This window comes from Tenrec ecaudatus, chromosome X (assembly GCF_050624435.1).
Source record: "Tenrec ecaudatus isolate mTenEca1 chromosome X, mTenEca1.hap1, whole genome shotgun sequence".
Classification (NCBI taxonomy): domain Eukaryota; kingdom Metazoa; phylum Chordata; class Mammalia; order Afrosoricida; family Tenrecidae; genus Tenrec; species Tenrec ecaudatus.
This window is the reverse complement of record NC_134548.1, coordinates 168360016-168381218: the sequence shown is the minus strand read 5'-3', so window position 1 is coordinate 168381218 and position 21203 is coordinate 168360016. Positions and strand designations below refer to the sequence as shown.

The window sequence follows — 21203 nt, the reverse complement described above, 5'->3', positions numbered from 1 at the left end:
AACTTTTTTAATGTTGTGTTTCCTATTTAAATTATATTATTTAACTCTGAACTTATTTACTTTGAAATTTCTGTGTCATGCTTTATTTTTTTTTTTAACAATTTATTGGGGCTGATACAATTCTTTACACAGTTCATACATATACATACATCAATTGTATAAAGCACATCTGTACAGTCTTTGCCCTAGTCATTTTTTTTTCTCTTTTCTTCTTTTACATTTTATTAGGGACTCCAACAACTCTTATCACAATCCATACATATACGTACATCAATTGTATAAAGCACATCCATACATTCCCTGCCCCAATCATTCTCAAAGCATTTGCTCTCCACTTAAGCCCCTTGCATCAGGTCCTCTTTTCCCCCCCGCCCCTCCCTCCCCTTTCCCCCCTCCCTCATATGCCCTTGGTAATTCATACCTTGTTATTTTGTCATATATTGCCCTATTCGGGGTCTCCCTTCCCCCCTTCTCTGCTGTCCCTCTCCCAGGGAAGAGGTCACATGTGGATCCTTGTAATCAGTTCCCCCTTTCCAACCCACTCACCCTCCACTCTCCCAGCATCGTCCCTCACACCCTTGGTCCTGAAGGTATCATCCACCCTGGATTCCCTGTACCTCCAACCCTCATATGTACCAGTGTACAGCCTCTGTCCTATCCAGCCCTGCAAGGTAGAATTCGGATCATGGTAGTTGGGGGGAGGAAGCATCCAGGATCTGGGGGAAAGCTGTGTTCTTCATCAATACTACCTCACACCCTAGTTAACCCATCTCCTCTGTGTCATGCTTTATATAAAAAGAAAAGATTAGGGTAAAAACTTGGCAGTCAAGAACGGATTAATCCATTTTCCATTATTTCTTATGGGAAAAATTGAATCAGAACTCCACTACATTGCATCTCGCTCAACGCTCCTTCTAGAACAGGTTAGTGCCAAGGTCCGGGATTCTCCTGTAGTAGGTCACGTAGGTCTTTGTAGACCATTGTAATGAAAACCCAAAGAAACCCACTGCCTTGAGTAAATGCTGACCCACAGGGACCTTATAGGCCAAGGTAAAGCAAAGCAGCACTAAAGGGTTTCCAAGATTATCAATCTCTGCAGAAGCAGATTACCTGCCTCATCTTTCTCCTGCAGAGTGGCTGGTGGGGTTGAACTGCTGACCTTCCAGTTAGCAGTCTAACACTTAACCGACTTTGCCACCAGGGCTCCTTTAGACCATTGTAATTACTTAAATGTTGACTGAGTGAAATGGGCCCAGGGTAGGTATTGAGTCGGTGGAGAACAGGTGGTAAGAGAACCGGAGGACAAGTAGGGAAGGTAGCAGCAGGTAGACTTGGTGGTAGCTTTGAACTAGGACCAGGAACAGTAGAGTGGTGCGAAGTGGGCAGGAGATTAATAAAGTGGGGTTGGAGAGAGAGGCCTATTCGTACTCAGCTCATGGATTTGTTTGCTTACTATATGAATAGGAATTGCTTTTTATTGAACACTTTTGTATACATGTACTCATTATTATATGGTTTTTCTTCTTTAATTTCTTAATGCCATGAATTATATAAATTTATTTTATTATGCATTATGAATTTTGTGTTCATAAGAATGTGATGACATCTTAGTCATTTGGAATTACATTTTTATACTTTGCTGAATTTAGTTGCCAATATTTATCTACTTTTGAATCTATGTTCACAAGTAATATTGGCTTATATTTTTCTTCCTAATGTTGTTTTATCTAGTTTTATCAAGTTAACAGAAGCTTGTTAAAATAAAATTAGGGAGCATTCTCCTTTTTTATCTTCGGTGGAACAAATGATATGAAAATGAGGATTGTCTTTTTCTTAATGGTTTGAAAAATGTGCCGGTAAAAAAATATCTGATCCTGATGTTTTTATTTTTGTCCTGGTGAATGTATTTTAAACTATAGATTCTATTTCTTTAATCTTTGTATGTTTATTGAGATTCATTATTCTGAGTCTATTTTTTTTAGCAATATCTATTTTAGGATAGTTGACAATTATCTTCTAAGTTCCTAATTTATTGGTAGGCAATGGTGATTGAATAAGTTTGTAATCTTCAAAGTTATTAGTTCCCTCCTCACTTGAATATATTAGGGACTTTGCTTCCTTGTCTTCTAGCTTCTCCATCCTCATTCCCTTTTCTAAGGTAAAATATTTGAAGTTGTATGTTTCCTACAACTTATCTTTGAAAATATATAGTTTTGTCACCATATCTTCTGCCAAATAGGATGCTAGGAGAAAGCATAGGCATCTAACTACTATTTGAAACATTGTACAGGTAAATAAGCTTGGAACTCTAGACAAGTTATGTCAGTATTCTGATATTAATAAAAGCTTGTATTTCTAATGAGATATTTCTTGAGACCTTCAGTGTCCAGTAAGATTTTCTAAAGCTCCCATTCTCAGCATAGTGCAAGTTATAGGTCCCTATCTTGTCCCTATAGACATCGTGTTGCTGTCTTGTTCTGTATGTGTGAATGATAGCTCAGTAGAGTTTCTTTTTAAGGTATCCTCCCCTGAGCCCCAAGTACAAGGAATCCTTTGACGTGGGCTGTAACCTCTTTGCCAAGTTTTCAGCGTACATTAAGAATACACAAAAGGAAGCAAATACGAGTAAGACACCCTTTTTTAAGTTTATTTTTCTCACGGGGTCAGACATTTTTGCTGTTAAAATGGGTTTTCCTGAAGATATAGCCTCTGTTGGGGAACAGGCTAATCTCTTTTTCTCAGCTCTATCTTCTAAAATTCCCTTGCATTCAGCTTTATGGGATTTGGAATCCAAGATTGAGTATGGAAATTAACAACTGCTCAATTGACAGCATTGGCATGTTACCGTTAAGATTCCCCTACATGGTAGTATCTATTATTTCCCATAACAGATTTCCTCTTCTGTTTACTACCCTCTCAAGTTCGCGATGAAAGCTATCCATTCCTCATGTTCTGCTTTCTGTGCTAAACACCAACATATCACACTTTCCTTTCTTTGGCTCTCTTCCCAGTGCACCTCCCAAGAAAAGTGCAGAAACATTTTCACTCACCATTTGATCAAACATCGGAATATCTATCAGTGGGCCGTAGAACATTCTAAATAGCTCTTTCGAGGAGGAAAGCCAGTGTAGACAAGATTTCAAAATGTCTAAACATGTGGAAAGCATAGTGAGAATGGGTTTACACATGAAGACAAAGGATTGATAAGTGATCTGTGACTTCATTGTCTCAGATTTTGAAAAATCTCTGCTCAGAGAATTTAAGCGTCTGGATGACTACTTAAACACCCCACTTCTGGATGAAATTGATCCAGGCAGGACTGAGGAACTCGTCGTTTCCAGAAGATTGTTCTTGGATGGAGATCAACTGACATTGGCTGACTGCAACTTGTTGCCCAAACTGAACATTATTAGAGTAAGTTTTTATAAGGCAAACCGAAAACTCTGGGGATTGCTTTGTGAGTTTACAATGCAAAACACAAGTGGTTATGTGATGGTGTCATTGCCGTTGTCATCGTCATCATCTTCTTTTACTTCTTAGAGGAAGATCCAGAATGGCTTCCTCTGGCAAACATAAAAGCTTCTGTTTTTTTTCCTTCTGAATCAGAAGATATTTTCCACTGCCTTTCTATAAAATAAGATAATAATACTAGCTTATTTCACAAAATTATTGAGTGGACTCAATAAACCACAACATGTAAAATGATTAGAACTATACCTAGAGCACAGCAAATAATAAAAATGAGGGTTGTTAGTGTTATGATTCCATAATTTATTTTTAAAATATTTATTGACTGTTACTGTACTCCAGGGCCTGTGCCAACACAGTGACTACATCAAGATATTAGGTATAATTATAGCCCTAGATAAGTTCTTAGTCTACTGGAGACAAAGCTGTGTGCTTCATTTCCATATTTCCTTCCTCTAAATATATTCATAATTAAAACAGTATCAATATAATTATATGATTGCAAGCATATAGCTTTGTCTTCATTGGTAGACAAAATATTGAAATAGTAAATCTAAGACTCCATAAGGAAATGGACGTCATTTTATAAGATGTCCTCAATGATCTTTACTTTTGAGACATGTCTCTACGTAGTAGACATGTTATTGGTTGATTTTACAACTAACGGATTTTTCTTCTTTCTTCCAAAACTTAAGATTGCTGCAAAAAAATACCGTGGCTTTGACATTCCAGCAGAATACTCAGGCGTCTGGCGCTATCTCCACAATGCTTATGCCCGTGAAGAATTTACCCACACGTGTCCGGAAGCGAAAGAGATCGAAAATACTTACGCACGTGTGTCTAAGCAGAAGAGTTAGGGCTGTTCTTTGGCGGGGAAGTGTTCTCTCTGTTATCAGATTGCATTTGTTATCATATTAGAAAGGCTTTGGGAAACAAGAATATGGGAAATAGTTTTACCCTGCTGCTCTATTCAACTCTAATGAAAAAGATGATTTATTATCTGCATCTGGTTAGCCAACCTGTCCATTGAATAGTTTACAGAGCTTCACATTTTCACTTCATTTTCTTCATCCACATAATATAACCTTGAATAACATGGAAAGCATCAAGATGTTTTGCTTTGTTCGAACTCATAAAATGCATTGTGCGTAAGCTAAGTAGATGTCTGAAGTCACAAATTACATACCATAATTTTTTTGAACTGATGTGCCCACACAGGTAATGCACAGAAGTGACAAAATTAAGTAAACCAATCCTGGCATAGTGTATCTGTTTATATAATGCCCATGTTGCATGAGAGTTCCTGAAATGAACTTCAGCCTCTTTCACCTGTTCTCCTATATTACCAGTACATTCAATCATTCTGTTCATGTCCTTTAAAATCTGGTGTATATGTGCAAAGATAATGTTACTTTTGTAGATCTCCGTGCATTCATGCTATCTGGTTTCGCTGCTCCACTCATGAAAATAATGCTGCTAGCCTATCATGAATTCATAAAAGTTAAAACATTTAAATCTCCTTTGATCTACTGGTAAGTAATTTGGGCATAAATTTCAGGTAATATGGAGAGGCTTCAAAAAGTTAGTGAAACATTGTGTTTTCTTTAAATTCCATTTTCCCCTTAAGAAGCCCTTCATATAAACCCAGAAACACCCCAAGTGGGAGGCTTGAACAGCTAGACCTGTATTCTCTCACCATTACGGAGGCTAGCTGTCGGAATTCGGAGCACGAGCTCCAGGCGAAGGCACCCCCTGCGTTGTGGGCTTTGCGGGAAGGTCCTTGTCTCCTGTCCACAGTTGGGTGGACCTGGGCTCCTGGGACGTTCTCAGTGACAGAGTCCCAGATTCAGAGGAGGAACTCTGCTCTTCCTCCTGCTTTCTTGCTTGTAAGTGAGCTCTTTCCCCCCTCCCTGCTTCCTTCTCTCTCCTTTGGGCTCTCGTAAAAGAAAAGGACGTGTGACTATGTATGTGACTTGGCGAAGGTATGACTGGAGGCACACCCTCTTGTAAGGCTGTGGCTCAAAATACACCCTACATGGATCCTGCTTCATTAACAGGGAGAGGGTAGAGTTGACAAAATGGATGATAACCGCACAATAAATACTGCGAGTCATGGTCTAGCCACATTGGCACCTATATTTTGAGGGGGGAGATAATTCCACGACAAATACCCACCCTAAATAAAGTTTCCATGTGCACAGAAATAGAAACTAAGGTCACCAACATGTATTTTTGTAATTGGCATAGCATACTTATAAAAAATAATATACAGCGAGGGTATGTGGTTAGGGAAAAAAGGTAATATACATATTAATTGCATAAAAATATAGTAAGTGGAGCTACAATCCAAAACTGCATAGAAACAGCTACACTCAAAATCTTAGAACAAGTATACAGCTTTGTTAATGTACTGCTGCTGCTGAGTGCCCTCAGGTTATTGCCAACGGACAGCAACCCAATGGACAACAGAAGGGGGCACTGCCCAGTCTTCACTGCAGTTGTGTGAGCCTGTCTTGCAGGCCCGGTGTCCGTCCATTCTATGGAGGGTCTGCCTCTTTTCCACTGACTTTCTATTTTAGCAAGCATGCTGTCCTCCAGGGCTGGGTCTCACCTAAGAACATGTCCAAAGTACCTGAGGCCAAGTCTTGCCATCCTTGCCTCTAAGGAGCACTCTGACTCTACTTCTTCCAAGAAGGATCAGACACTTGTTTATTTCCGATATGAAGAGCTAAATCTGAGAGTGAGGACATGAGAGAGAGGCAGACTTAAACGAATGATCTTCAAAAGCCATCCGCCTTCTTCAGAGTCAGACTTCTACTACAAGACGGGCCCAAGTCTATGTTAATTTCAAATTAGCCACAGCCATCTATTTTTATTTTCTAATGCGAGTAGTTGAAACAATATTTTTGAAATAAAATAAATTTGTGAGAGATAAAGTATTTGTAAGTATGTTATATACTCTATTTTTCATTTATCATCGCCATGTTTGTCTCTCTCCATTATTGTTATTAATTTAACCTAACAAGGGTCTTCTGAAGAGGGGGAGGCTATTTTGCTGTTATTGTCCAGGGAGTGTGAGCATGGGATTGGTAGGTGGAGGGTTTGGGGGGCAGTGACTGTAAAGGCCTTGGGGGAAGTGGGAGAGAAGAGCACCTCAGCCCTCCCTCCTGGCACATTCCAGAGAGAAGCAGATTCAGGAGCACCCATCTGAGGAACTCCCAGCACAACCCAAATAAATCTACTGGGATAAAGGAAAATAAAATGTTACTATAGGGCTGGAGAAAAGGGGAAAGTTTAAGTAAAATTTAAGTAGAGCAGTGTCTTAATCGGTTAAAGAATATAAGGCAATTAATAACCTGTTAACATCAAGCCTATGTTGAAAAGGGACCCAGAATCCTGACCCTGGAACCTAAAGAGTCAAGATAAAGAGATATGATGAATGAATGAATGAATGAATGTTATTTTAAGCCACTAGTGTTTTTTTTCCAGTTGGTTTGTTAGGTAGTAAAAACTGACTTACAGTTCTTTTAATTATACTTCCTGAAATCCTCAGGAAAAGAAATTACACTGAATGTTAAATGACTGAAGCAGAGGTAGGGCCCACTTTCTGAGTGAAGGACATCCAACGAAAGCCCATCTAGCCTAAGTAGGAAGGAAGTCAATTTTATTTGGTGGCAGAATCCCTTTGGAGAGGAAAACTACAGCGACCCAGGTCCAGAGCTTATCCACAGCATAGGCAAGAAAGAAATGAACATAAGATATCAAGGGGCCCTAACACATGTGCATGACCCACATTCCATTGTTCTTGGGCCTCATCTTTCTTAAGATAATACTACATTGTGGTAGGAAGAAAGTACCCCTATGAAATCAGAATTTTAAAACAAGACCGCCACTTACAAGACAAAAGGAGGCACGTGTATAGCAGCCAGTATCTGGGACAAGTTTTCTTTTCCAGAGGTAACAACCGAATATCACCTCCAAGATCAATCTTAAAAAGTCCTTCTGGATGATGAATATGACAACATTCCTGTTGACTTTGTCATTCGTGCCATAGTAAACTATATGACTGTCCAATTCAAAAGCACCAACACCAGCCCATTTCACCTCATTCGTGCCTAGATTAGCAATCATTATGCATTTCATTCCATTTATAAGACTTCCCATTTTCCTATACTCATACTTTGTGTCTTCCACATTCCCATTATTAATGGATGTTGACAGCTGTTTCCTTTTGAGTGATTCCCCATCAGCAGATGACAGTCCTGAGAACTTGACACCATCATGTCATCACAGTGGACTCTACTTTGGGGAGGCAGGTCCTCCTCGGTAGTAATTAGAGAGCCTTCCCATGGCAGGGGCTCATCTGGCACCATGTCTGACAAGGCTCTGCTGCTAGTCACAAGGGTTTTCAGTGACTAGTCACTCAGAAATGGACAGGACTGGAAGCTCTGATGTTTGAAATACTGGTGGCAGAATGTGCAGCAGCACAGCAACATGCAAGCCACCACAGTACAACAACCTGAAAACCAAATGGTGGACAGTCTTTCTTTGGATTGAGTTATCTTTTTGTATTTCATTTAGTTCTGTTCTGATATCACACATTTGGTTTCTTATTCATGTTTTCATCTTCTCCATTATCTCTGCTAAGCTTGTCAGTGGGTTGCCAATCCTTTCATAGAACCAACCTTTTAAACATTTTATTAGGAGCTCTTACAGATACTATCACAATCCATAATTCAACTAGATCAAGCATAACTGTACAATCGCTGCCATAATTTTCAAATCATTTTTCTGTCTTCTTGAACTCCTTGATATCAGCTCCCCTCCTTGCCCCACCCTACCATCCCCTGAACCCTTAATATGTTATTATAATTATTGTTTTGGGGGGGTTGCCATAACTTACACCATCCAATGTGTCCCTTCAACTAAAAATCTGTTGTTTGTTCCCCTCCTGTACTGTCAGGGAGCCATCACTCTGATTACTGTTTCTGAGGATTTTATCTATCTTGGATTTCATGCATCCAAAGATCTTGATTGTACCAATGTACACACGCAGGTCTAGCAAGATGAGTGAGGTAAAACTAAGGCCATAGTAGTGGGAGGAATTCTTGGACTTCATCAAGAGCAAGTTTCAGAATCTCTTCTGAGATTCACTTTGATCTTTTCTTTCTTCCCTGCCCTTTTAAGGGCCTTCTGCTTTCATCATGAATGATGGCCTTGATGTGCCCCGCTGCTCCTCAGGTCTTCTCTCACCGGGGTTCAGTGAGTCAAGTCTGTTCTGCAGGTCTTCTCAAAATTCAGGTTGGATAGATACAAGCTTGTGTTTTGGATCTTGTGGACTTTTAAAAGTTTTCATCAGCCTAATCCTGAACTTACATTTGAGCAATTGATAGTGTGTTCCACAGTCGGCCCCTGCTCTGGTTTTGGCTTCTCCAGAGTGTCTTCCCACAGATGTGCTCAATTTGCTTTCTGAGTACTCCATCTGGAGAAGTCCATGTGTGTAGTCACCTTTTGTGGTGTTAAAAAAGATATTTGCTATGAACAAGTCTTGCAAAATCACCTTTCTTTCAACAACGTAAATGGCACTATACATGTTTCACTCATGAAATGGCATGGAATGTATAAAGATAAATACCCTGGGCATTAGTGAGCTGAAATGGACTGGTATTGGCAATATTGAATCAGAAAATCATTTATGATTTACTATGCCAGGAATAACGCAGTCAAAGGCATAACATTGAATTCCTTGTCAAAAAGGGCATGCCCAAATCAATCTTGAAGCACAATGCTGCCTGTGATCAGATTACATCCATCTTCCTTCAAAGAAATCTAATCAACACACGACTCGATGGCACCTAACAACAATATACACGTGGACTTCTCTATACGGCAGACCCAGAAATCGAATTGACTACATCTGTAGGAAGGCAAGATGGAAGAAACTCACCAGCAGTAGCTAAAACCAGGTCAGGGACTGACTTTGGAACAGACCATCAATTGCTCATATGTAAGTTCGGGATAAAGCAGAAGACAATGAAAACAAGTCTACAGGAGCCAAAATACAACCTTGAGCCGATCCCACCTGAATTTCGAGAACATCTCAAGAACAGATTTGACTCACTGAACACTACTGACAGAAGACCTGATGCACTGTGGGAAGTTATCAGGAACATCATTCATGAAGAAGCAAAAAGTCATTAAAAAACAGGAAAGAAATAGACAGTCAAAGTGGATCTCAGAAGAGACTCAAAATCACTCTTCATCACTAAAGCACATGGAAAAAATGATGAAGTGAAAGATCTGAACAGAACATTTCAAAGAGGAGTTCTAGAAAACAAGGTTAAAAAATTGTAATGAAATGTACACAAACCAAGAGTTAGAAAATCAAAACGAATCAAACGCAAACCAAACTCACTGCCAGCGAGTCAATGCCAGCTCACAGGGACCCTCTAAGGGCAGGCCAGAACTTCCCCCTGTGAGTTTTAAAGGCTAGCGGCTGGTGGTTCTGAAATACCAGCCATGCAAAAGAACCATGAGACCACCCGGGCTCCTGCCAGGAAGAATAGGCTCAGTATATGTGAAATTAAAAGAACGGAAGAAAAATGTCAAAGGTTAAGTTGCAAAAATGGAAAGATTCCATTGGCAAAATAGTGACTGCTGAAGCACCGAAAGAACAAACTAGTTGAAGTTCAGTTATTTCAAGAGGTAGCAAATGGTCTAGAACCAATCTTACTGAAGGAAGCAGTCCACGCTGCAACTGAGGGCATTCTCCAAAGACAAGGCTCCAGGCCTTTCAGAATAACAACTGACAGGTTTCAACGAGTTGACGAAGCACTGGAAGTTCTCACATATGCCAAGAAATGCGGAAGACAGCAACCAGTCCAATCACCAGGAACAGATCTGTATTTGAACTATTCCAAAAATAAGGTGCCCCAACTGAATGCGTAAATTATAGAACAACATCATTCATATCACACGCAAGTAAAATGTTCCTGAAGATCGCCCAGCAGTCATTACAGCTGTGTATTAGCAGGGAGCTGCCAGAGGTTCAGGCTAGATTCAGAAGAAAAAGTGAAACAAGAGGTTTCATTGCAGATATCAGATGAATCTTGGCCGAAAGCAGAGATTATCAGAAAGTTTACCCTGTGTTTTATTGACTAGGCAAAGGCATTTGACTGCATACACCATCATAAACTATGGATAGCTTTTAGAAGAATGCGCATTCCCAAACACCTTCTGCTCATGCATAATCTGTACACGGATCAAGAAACTGTTGTGTGAACACAACAAGGGCATACTGCATGGTTTACAATCAGGAAAGGGGTGCATCAGGGTTGTGTCCTCTCACAATATTTATTTCATCTGTGTGCTGAGCAAATCTGCAGAGAAGCTGGATTCTATGAAAAAGAATGCGGTCTCAGGATTAGAGGAAGGCTTATTAACAACCTGTGATGTGCGGATGATACAACCTTGCTTTGCTGAAAGTGAGGAGGACCTGAAGCACTTGCTGATGAAGGCCAAGGATTTCAGCCTTTAGTATGGGTTATGAATCAATATAAAGAAGACCAAAATCCTCACAGCTGGACCAATCGGTAACATCCTAATAAATGGATAAAATAATGATTTTTTTGAGGATTTTTCTTTCTTGGATCCACAACCAACGCTTATGGAAGCAGCAGTCAAGAGCTCAAAACAAGCCTTGCATTAAAGAAATCTGTTGCACCAGCTGTCTTTAGAGTACTGAAAAGCAAGGGTAATGGTATGCCTGCCCCAAGCCATAGTAGTTGTGCATGTGCCTGTGAAAGTTGGACATTGGAGAAGAATCATTGCCTCTGAATGACGGTGCTAGTGACGAATCCTGAGAGTACCATGGATGGTCAGGAAGACAAATAAGCCTGTGCTGGAAGAAGTACAGCCAGGATGCTCCTTAGTGCCAAGGATGGAGCCTTCGTCTGACGGACTGTGGACGTGTCTGGAGAGACCCGTTTCTAGAGAAGGACATCTTACTTGGTCAAGTGGAGGGGCAGCAAAAGAGAGACAGGCTCTCAAGGAGATGCCTTGACACGGTGGCTGCAGTCATGGGCTCAAGGATATTGCTAAGAGAACTTTTCTGCAAGCCACGACCATCCACTAACCGCAAGACAAATTTAAGTGCATTTCATTTGGGAAAGCCCATGAATGTATGAACTGCAACGGAGTAGCAATGCGTGGTGACTTTGAAAACTGAGGGTCATGTGACTCGTTAGCTATTAGACAAAGAATCAACTCGAACTGAGCTCCATGACATTACATGCAAAAACAAAACCGCAAATGGATGAAAACTGAAATGCAAAAATATTTTCAAAACAAAAAAATAGAAAATTTTGGAGAAATATTTTCATTAAAATGAAGTTAGGAAATATTTCATCAACAAGATAACAAAACAATTGCAGCCTAAAGGAAATTCAGTTTTGACTAAACAAAAGTTAAAATCATGTTGTGTATTAAAACATATATTCTTAAAGTCAAAAGATAGAATTGGAGAATATATTTGCAACCTATGTGACAGACAAAAGGTTAATATGTCTTCTATATAAACATGTTCTACAAATGAGCAGGAGAACAATAAAGGATTGCAAAACCAAACTTACTGTCATCAAGTAAATTCCAACTTAGAAAAGGTTATGGAGAGACCATTCCCAGAAGAGATGCAAATGGGCAATCCACTGGAAAAGATGCTGAATGCCAACAGTCGCCAGGGAAACGTGAAATCGAGTAATACCTAAAAGGAGAAAACAAAAATCACTACATCAAGGTGGTAAGAACGGAGAGCGGCTACTTGAACAAATGCAGGGGAGTGGTTCGTTCGGACATTTAAATTGATCAACATTTGGGGGGAAAGTTTAAAGTGGAGGGATGTCGATGAATTGAAAGAAGCAAGTGTCCTGTGACGTCCGGTTTGATCCCATCTCTATGGAGATGCGGGCAGCTGGGTGTGCGCCAATCGTGTGTTGGGTTGGCCCCGGAGTGCTGTACGTGTCCCTTCTGGCGTACATTTTGTGTCACTGCACTCGTCGCCGTGGAAAACACGCATTCCTTCTGCAATATCAACAATGGGGCGATGGGAAATTGAGACGCGTGGGTGGGGAAACCGGAAAGGAAGGTCGCTGGCTTGTTTCGGGCTGCGCTCCTCTTCCAGACAGTGCGGCGCTCTCGCCGCGGGGGCCCGAGTCGCGGCTACGCGGGGGATTACAGTAACCTGGCAGCCGGCGATGAGTCAGAGTGCGTGGTGCTGATGCTGCTGCCATTTCATCACCTCTGCGAGCGCAGCATCCGTCCCTCGGCTCCGCGGGCGCCTGGGCCTACCTCTCCGCGGGCTCCGGGCCAGCGATGCTCTCGCGGCCGAGCTAGATCAGCTGGGCGTCCTGTCGCGTTGCCCCCGGGCCGGGGAAGAAACCGTTCGGAGCCGCGGCCATGGAGGCCATCTGGCTGTACCAGTTCCGGCTCATTGTCATCGGGGACTCCACGGTGGGCAAGTCTTGCCTGATTCGCCGCTTCACCGAAGGCCGCTTCGCCCAGGTTTCAGACCCCACCGTAGGGGTGGATTTCTTCTCCCGCCTCGTGGAGATAGAGCCGGGAAAACGCATCAAGCTCCAGATCTGGGATACCGCGGGTCAGGAGAGGTTCAGGTGGGCCCGCATGCACAGTGGGAGGGTCCGGAGGGATTGCACAGCCCCGGGGGCGGGGGAGGGGGTAGGCTTTCCAGGTCCTCCTTTCAGTCCACCTTAGGTGGGCCACACCGAGGGTCCAGGGGCTTAGGGGGTCGGGGATTCGGTGCAGGAGGAGAGGCGTCCAGAGAAAGAAGGAAGGCCGCTCAGGAGCACATCCTGCTCTCCCCTAACTCCACCAACCTGACTGGCCCCTTCAAGCCAAGGCTAGCAAACTAGTTGGAATTGGCCACTGTGGTCTCAGGCCTTAGGCCACGGTAGTCTTATACTATATACTTTCCACAATGTCCCAGGTCATCCTAACATAGCCCAACACTGATGAATTGATTGATTTCCTCTTGTAATCAGTACATATTAGATGAGCATCTACTACATGCCAGACACTCCCTTTCCTTTTCCTTGGTAGCATGTATCATTGGTAATTGAACACAAGGGAGGCTACTTGGAGAAGATGGGGCCTGGCAAGACAAGAAAGCACCCAGAAAGGAGAGAGAGCAGAGTGAACACAGAACACTTTGCAATTTGAGCTAAAGTTTGGTGCGGCAGCAGGAACCACAGCAAAAGCCTTAATGCTCTTTGATCAAAGAATTGAGCATAGAAGATATTCGTTAGTTGACTAGAAATGGGGAGAAGAGATTGTTTCTAACAAGGTTTTTCTACTAACAAGGTTTTTCTACAAACAACATCCTTGTTCAGGTTCACTTTGAACTTGTGTTTGCATTTCTCATGTTGTAAGTGAAGAAAGGTGTCTTTTCATGTTTGTTGGATTTTCTTTCCGTATGAACCAGCCTGTTCATATTCATTGCATATTTCTTACTGAATCATATTGATTTGATTGATTAGATTAAAAATCAAACCCTTTTGTGTAAAAGATTTCCCCATTTGTCTTTTGACTTTTTATCCTTAGTTATTTCTTTTGCTACACAAAGGGTTTTAGTTTTCAGCTAGAAGATATATATTTTACAGTCCCTGGGCCTTAAGCCATATTTAGAAAGGGCCTGGGAATTTTCCTTGCTAGATCCTCCCAAACGATAAAAATACTAATGTAGGCTGAGGGTTTGACAAGGGTTAGAAATTTCCTCAATTCATCATTTCGCAAATCAAGCCCTACTTCACTGGTGTGTCCACAGTCCTCCACAAATCTTAAAACATTTGACAACCAAGAATGCTTTCAGCCTCCAGGGATAATTTGCCTGGTCTGGAGGCTTGAACTCATTTGTAAAGTTTGACCTTTAAAACAATCTAGGCTGGGCTTTAAATTCATGGACAATGTTTATTCTGTTAGCATTGAGCCATTTTCCCTAAGCCGTACAGAGTTGAGTCCTTCATTATTTAACTTTTTCCTTCAAAGAGATGAACCTAAACGTATAGATCTAAAAACGTAGTGGTTTACAACAAGTTGTGATACAGGCAACTAGCTCTATGTCTTCTAACAAGCGCTGGCATGCTCTAAGCAAGATATCATAAAATATTTCTGAGGCTCATAAAATCAAGAAGGTCAAATATATGGTTTCTTCTGTTTCAGTAATATAGCAAGTACATAGTAAGCTTTAGATTTATTATGATTAAAATTATTTAAATAAATAATATTACGTTAAAGGGAAAACTTTGGTTATTTTGAAACTAAATCTTAGAGACTGGTGTTACTAAGCCCGGTTAACCATGGCCCTGTTAATGACCTAGTGCTGCCATAGCAACAACAAAAAATACCACAAATGAATAGTAACTTGTTGCCTCGAAGCTCTAGAGGCTAAAGATCCCCACCATTCTTTGGCTTGTCTCGCATGGCGTCTATCTTCCTCCGGGCATGTATCTCCGTGTCTCTTCTACTCTTTTTACAAGATACCTCTTAGAAGGAATTAGGTTTAGAACCCACCGTATTTAGGCCTCTTTAACATAACAAAAGAAAAACTTCCTTTCAGAGTCATCTTTATAAGTACAGTAACTAGGACTTCCATATTTCTTTTTGAGAGACACAAATCCATAACATACACATGTAGGCATCACTGACTTCCCCAGAACCTTATTACCTGTCCTCCATTTTTCAGTGAAGAGTCAGGATTTGCTGATAACTAGTATTGCTTCCTCCTTGCTCCATTTTAACACACGCATACAGACACACACAGAGACACAACCTTACAAATCATCCTCATGGCTCATGTGGTAATTCTACTGATAGTACCATTACTTCAGCCAATGTTGGAATTGAGACTACTGTTGAGAAAAGGAGAGCTTACATGTATAGGACAGCCAGCCAGACTGTTGACTTGTACAGATTAAAAAGTAAGTGAGCACACGTTTGTGACTTGGATCTGGTTTTTCATTTCCAAAGACTCCTTCCTACTCTTTTCTGCCTAAGGCTATTCTTGTTCAAGGTCGCCAATGAATTTTCTTCAACAGTGCAAGTTTCTTATACAATCTTGAGCCAGTGTATCTGGAGGAACGCAGAGTCCCCTTCTGTCCTATCCTGAGAGCTGAGGGTCTCTACAATATGCTCTTAGCTGTGCACTGTCGTGAGGGTACAAGAAAAGAGAAGTCAAAGGTCAGGTCCTGCTCTGGAAGAATTAGTGATAGATGTAGAGTTCAGTGATACATATCCATTATAAAGTGCTTCAAAAGGGAGGCTTTGTGACTGGGAATGCAAAGTTGTTGGGATGAGACATCGGCCAATAGGGCTAGGAAACAAAAGTGCATCAGAAAAGAGAGCTCTAGCGGAAAGGGAAGAGATTTCTGTATGAGAAAGGCTCCGGCACGTTCTAGTCGATTTGGGTTGTGCTGGGAGTTCCTCAGATGGGTGCTCCTGAATCTGCTTCTCTCTGGAATGTGCCAGGAAGGAGGGCTGAGGGTGCTGTTCTCCCCCACTTCCCCCAAGGCCTTTACAGTCACTGTCCCCCAAACCCTCCACCACACCTACCAATCCCATGCTCACATGCCCTGGACAATAACAACAAAATTGTATATTTAAAGTTACTGGCAGCTAGTAAAAATTGGTTTTGAAGTCTTCATTGTGATTTGGGGAACTTTTACTGAGCATACATTGATTTTTCTAATCCCCTGTTTCAACGACTGGCTTTTGTGATGAGCTCTCGGGGCACGGCGCACTCTGACATCAAATCTTGCCTTTTCCTCATGATGATGAAAGTCTTTTGAGAAAGATCATCGTGTAGAAGAGGACATCTCTGTCCGTTATTCTAAGTTAGGACAGGGACACTTAGTTGTGGTTCTTCCTGAAGGCAGGAAATGGCACTGACTCATTTCCTGGTGCTGACTCTTCCAGAAGTCTTCATTTCAAAGTTTGCCCATTTTGAAATCCACATATCACTCTGATTGTGGTATTGTGACATGACCTGTTTTAAAAAGCAAAAAGATCCCTTTATTCCCTTGTTTAGAAAAGAAATGCAATTTGAACCAAAGGACTGAGACAGTTCCCAGAAGTACAAGCCTCCACTAGCTGCAGTTGAGTGCAGTGCGAGAGTGCCGGCGTGTCCTTTACCCTTTACTTCTTTCTTGTGTTTTAGATCCATCACCCGTGCTTACTACAGGAACTCAGTCGGTGGTCTTCTTTTATTTGACATTACCAACCGCCGGTCCTTCCAGAATGTCCATGAATGGTTAGAAGAGACCAAAGTACACGTTCAGCCCTACCAAATTGTGTTTGTTCTGGTGGGTCACAAGTGTGACCTGGATACCCAGAGGCAAGTGACTCGGCACGAAGCAGAGAAACTGGCTGCTGCATATGGGATGAAGTACATTGAAACGTCAGCTCGCGATGCCATCAATGTGGAGAAAGCCTTCACAGACCTGACAAGAGACATCTATGAGCTGGTGAAAAGGGGGGAGATCACAATCCAGGAGGGCTGGGAAGGGGTGAAGAGTGGATTTGTACCAAATGTAGTTCACTCTTCAGAAGAGGTCGTCAAATCAGAGAGGAGATGTTTGTGCTAGTCAGGCCTCTTAGTTCCAAGCCATGCTCTGCTACCGGAACTTACCAATGCAACTGAAGTACAGAGAAGGCTTGTGTGGCTGAGAGAACTCAAACTCCATTTTGGACACCTAGAGAATACCAAGCAAACCTCCTTCCCAGGGGAGGCTCTGGCAGGCCCGTGTGCTGTGGGTTGGTGAGGCCTGAGCACTATGACTGAGGGCTATTTTGTGGCCCTGGCTGAGCAATGACTGTGTGCCGTTTGGGGACCACTTATTAGGGGGTTAGGGTTTGGGGAGTTAGGCCCCAGTAAAATACACCTACAAGCAGGCCAACTGTCTCATGGTATTTTAGCTCACCCATACGTCACAGACATAAAGAACTATACAGGGGGGCGGGGAATACATCACCTTGGGAATGATCACCGGAACTAAAAATGACCGTGAGGTCAACATAATCGGTGAGAATGGCCCACGCAAAATGCCTGTGCTGGCTTTATCTAAAAGATACCCATTCGCTTCTAAGCAGTTACCTATCGGTGAAGGGTGGGCCTTTCGAGGTCTGGCATTCAAATAAAAATGAGGTCATGGAAAAAGAGGTCATTTACACACTGTTATATATAATTTCCCAAAGTCTTTGCCCTTATAATAGAATGACCAGCTGAAAGAGGGGGAAAAAATTTCCCATGCAAGTTCCTGTCACCTGAACACCATACACTGCCCTGGCAACAGCAGTCTGGAAATAAGCCTGCCTGCTCCTTCAGGCCCAGGGCAGCAACAACACAGGGAAAAGAACCCCCGAAAACACTCCGTCAGTCATTCTGTACAGCACACCTGCTAAAGAGGAGGTGCTGTGCACCTTATACTTTACAGTTTACATCTCAATATCACTTGCTGTTAACTTATTTTATCATTACAACAGGCCTCTGAGGTCATTAGCCCCGTTTTACAGTTGGCTCAACCAAGAGCCAGGAGATTGACTTAGCCAAGGTGAAGATCCTGATTCCTAGCTTCTTATCTTTTCATTGCATCAGCCTGCAGTCAGGTGAACAAGCTGTTTTACAATGGTTTGGGAAGGGACGTGTCTCTAAAGAAATGTCAGGATGTTTTCCTTATTGACTGCAACTCAGCTATAATCCCGAGGGATCCTGGGAATGAATTAAAGTTAAGGCCCATTCAGGTATTATTGACAAGAGGGCTTTGAACAAGTGAATGATTGCACAACTGAAAACACTAGAACTGTGGGCACTTTGATAAGTGTTCTTATCATGGAAAGACAATGGACACGTTATTGAAAGGAACCAATGTGGGAGGCTAGAAGACCTGGCCACCTGTTTGCCACACACACACCGGCTTCCTGTTTGCCCTAGAGTCAGCTCCTAATTCTCAGGTGACCAGATCACTAACTACATTGGAATGGCTGGCATAAGTCCACTGTCTCATTGAAGAAAAGAGATGCTGTAAACTATTTGGGGGACTAGCCAGTTACGCAAGGCAAAGCCATGCATTTCACAGTAAGAAAACCATTCTGGGTTAGAGTGAGGTTTCTCATATCCATTGTGATAGAAAACCTGAGAATGACTGATTGCTTTGGGAGAGAATAGGGAACCTCAGTATAAATGTGACTGAGTCGGAATATTTGGGACTTTGTTCCAGCCAGAATTAGGAAACCAATTAATAAAAATGATGGGAAACTGTCCTTCCATCTGTGTCCCAAGTTGGATGCGCAAACCATGCTGGACCAATTCACACCATCAACTGATCTTCGTCACGCGCATTTTACATCATCTGGCTTGGGTGGGGGTGTTTACACCTCTGGGTTGTAGAAGACAACTTAAAACACGGCCAATTGGATTAAACAAAAATTGTCATCAACTACAAAACTAAAGTTTAGAAGATTCTGAAAGCAAGATTATCCAGTGGATAAATGAGAGTTGACTGGATTCTGTCAGTTCAAAAAAAAGATAGAAACAAACTTCTCTATGGTTTTCTTGACTAAAATACATTATATGTATACTTCTCCCATTCCTTGCATTTTTTAGGCAGGTTTAAAAATACTCAGCATAGATCCAGCAGAGGTGGCTGAGCTTAAAATTGCTTACACAAGTTCTAGAAACTTTACAAAGTATTTTAGTAGAATTCAGCGCTGTTGTCACTGCAATAAGTGGGTTTTAGAAAATAAGTGTGAAAAAAATCAGGTGTTAACATAATACTAAGGATAAAGCTTTAGAAGCTATTTTACTACTTAGGTAAAGAAAAGATAAAATAACTTGTAACAAGGACCACACTGCATGTTGGATTAGATTGTCGCATATTACAGAATAAACTGTACTATATTCTTTTCCTCACTTTGTTGTGCACTATACCGAAATGTGAAAAAATGCTTTATTTAGCTGTATGTGAATGAAAATATGCTTGTATTTAGTAAACTGGTGGATTATGTGACTGTGAGAGTCCTAGTGTGTGTTACAGCTATTTCCAAAGTCGGTCACTAAAGCTTATCAGCCACTACGAAGGAGATCGCTGAGCGATGATAGGTACTATGCACGAGAGCATTCAAAGCCAAACAGAGATTGTGATTTTGGAAAGTTCGCTGGTGATCATGCTGAAAGTCCCAGAGGCTCACTGCCTCCTTGGCTTCCCAGTTCACGGTGGGAAAATGCAGGTCATTCCAGCCTAAATTTGCCTTGTTGCAGCTTGTACTGAGGAACCCTAATTCGTGAACCAGGTAGCTGAGCCCTGGTGAGGGTAGCACCAGGCCTGTCAGGGTTTCCTTCTTGGCTCAAGAAAAGGCTTTTCCATGGAGGCACTGTTGTCGTTAGGAGCCACTGAAATCATCCAAATGCATCCCTTCCCCCTCGCCCCCCCCCCCAGGTGCCTCATCTTTGTAAATGATAACCCCACTCACCACCTTGCTCAACAGAAATGGAATTCTCCACCTTTCACCTCAAAATCATCACAAGCATGGTCAGCACGTACCTTCCATTTCTCTCCATCTCCACTGCTCTCACCTTTGCCCAGGTCACTCATAAGACTTAGAGAAATTGCTTCAGTGACTCCCTACTTCTGCTCGTATTGCCACACCCATGGTACATTGTTAGCATAACCGCCAAAGTGATCTTTTCAAAGCAGAAATCAGATCATTACCCTGCATAACACCACAATGGTTTCTCATTACACTTAATAAAATCCAAATCAACTACACATTTCATAGCAGCTTGCCTCTGCCTAACTCTGAGACCAGCTGTAGGCTTCAGGAAAGCAGGAACAACCGCGTTGGCTTCATGGGTTATGTGTTTGGCTGCTAACCTCAAGATCAGCAATTCAAAATCAGCCTCTCAGTGGGCAAAAAAATTAGGCTTTCCGCTCATAAAGTTATAGCCTACTCACAGGGGTAGTTACAGAACTGCCCACGAGGGGCAGTTCTACCCTGTCTAATCGATTTGATGGCAGTGACCCTGGTGATGTAGTGGTTAAGCGTTGGGCTGCTAACAGCTAACCCTAAGGTCAGCATTTTGAAACCGCCAGCCGCTGTGTGTGACAAAGATGAGGCTTTCGGTTCCGGTAAAAAGAGTGACAGTCTCAGAAACCCACGGGGGCTGGTCTCTCCTGCCCTACCGGGTCCGAGGAGTCGGCATCGCCTCGGTGGCAGTGAGGTTGGTTTTTTGATCTTCCCAACCCAGTCAGTCCTCCAACTCCACCCTTCAACCTTTGGTGACCCCCACAGTCTTCCAGGCTTGCTTCCAGTCCTACTTTCCCCACAGTCCTGAGGACTATGCTGATATTTGGGTTTGGGCTTCAATTCAACCTGAATTGTTCCCACCGGTCCTATGTTGGTGTGCCTGTCAAGGAAAGTCAGGTCTCAAACCTTTTGTAGCATCACTCAGAGGCGTGTCTTAGGTATGGCAAGTGCCCTGGGAGCTACCTGAGGAAGACGCCACTAAGCAGTTTCCATTGCCTGCTATGAGAGATCACTCGGCAATTCAAAACTAATTGCCATGGGTACTATTTTTCAAGAATCTGCCTCTGGCATCACTGGTATCTTTCCTTTGTGTTTCCACCACCCAGCGGCCGTTTACGGAATTGCTAATGTGGTTAGGTGCCATA

At 42.3% G+C, this 21203-nt stretch overlaps 2 protein-coding genes across 2 annotated transcripts in view; both read left to right on the top strand.

Moving 5' to 3' along the window:
* The window catches only part of CLIC2 (chloride intracellular channel 2), a 44899-nt gene extending 38495 nt beyond the window's left edge, over positions 1 to 6404 (top strand). Inside the window, exons 4-6 of the mRNA XM_075538719.1 lie at positions 2519 to 2625; positions 3233 to 3414; positions 4164 to 6404. Coding sequence (XP_075394834.1) covers positions 2519 to 2625; positions 3233 to 3414; positions 4164 to 4325 — 451 coding nt within the window. The 3' untranslated portion in view covers positions 4326 to 6404. The remainder of the gene's footprint in view (positions 1 to 2518; positions 2626 to 3232; positions 3415 to 4163) is intronic.
* Positions 6405 to 12589: 6185 nt separating this feature from the next.
* On the top strand, positions 12590 to 19552 carry RAB39B (RAB39B, member RAS oncogene family). The gene is made up of 2 exons (XM_075538689.1): positions 12590 to 13136; positions 16694 to 19552. Exons 1-2 carry the CDS (start codon positions 12922 to 12924, stop codon positions 17118 to 17120), a joined length of 642 nt encoding a protein of 213 aa, XP_075394804.1. The 5' UTR covers positions 12590 to 12921; the 3' UTR covers positions 17121 to 19552.
* The last annotated feature ends 1651 nt before the right edge of the window (positions 19553 to 21203 follow it).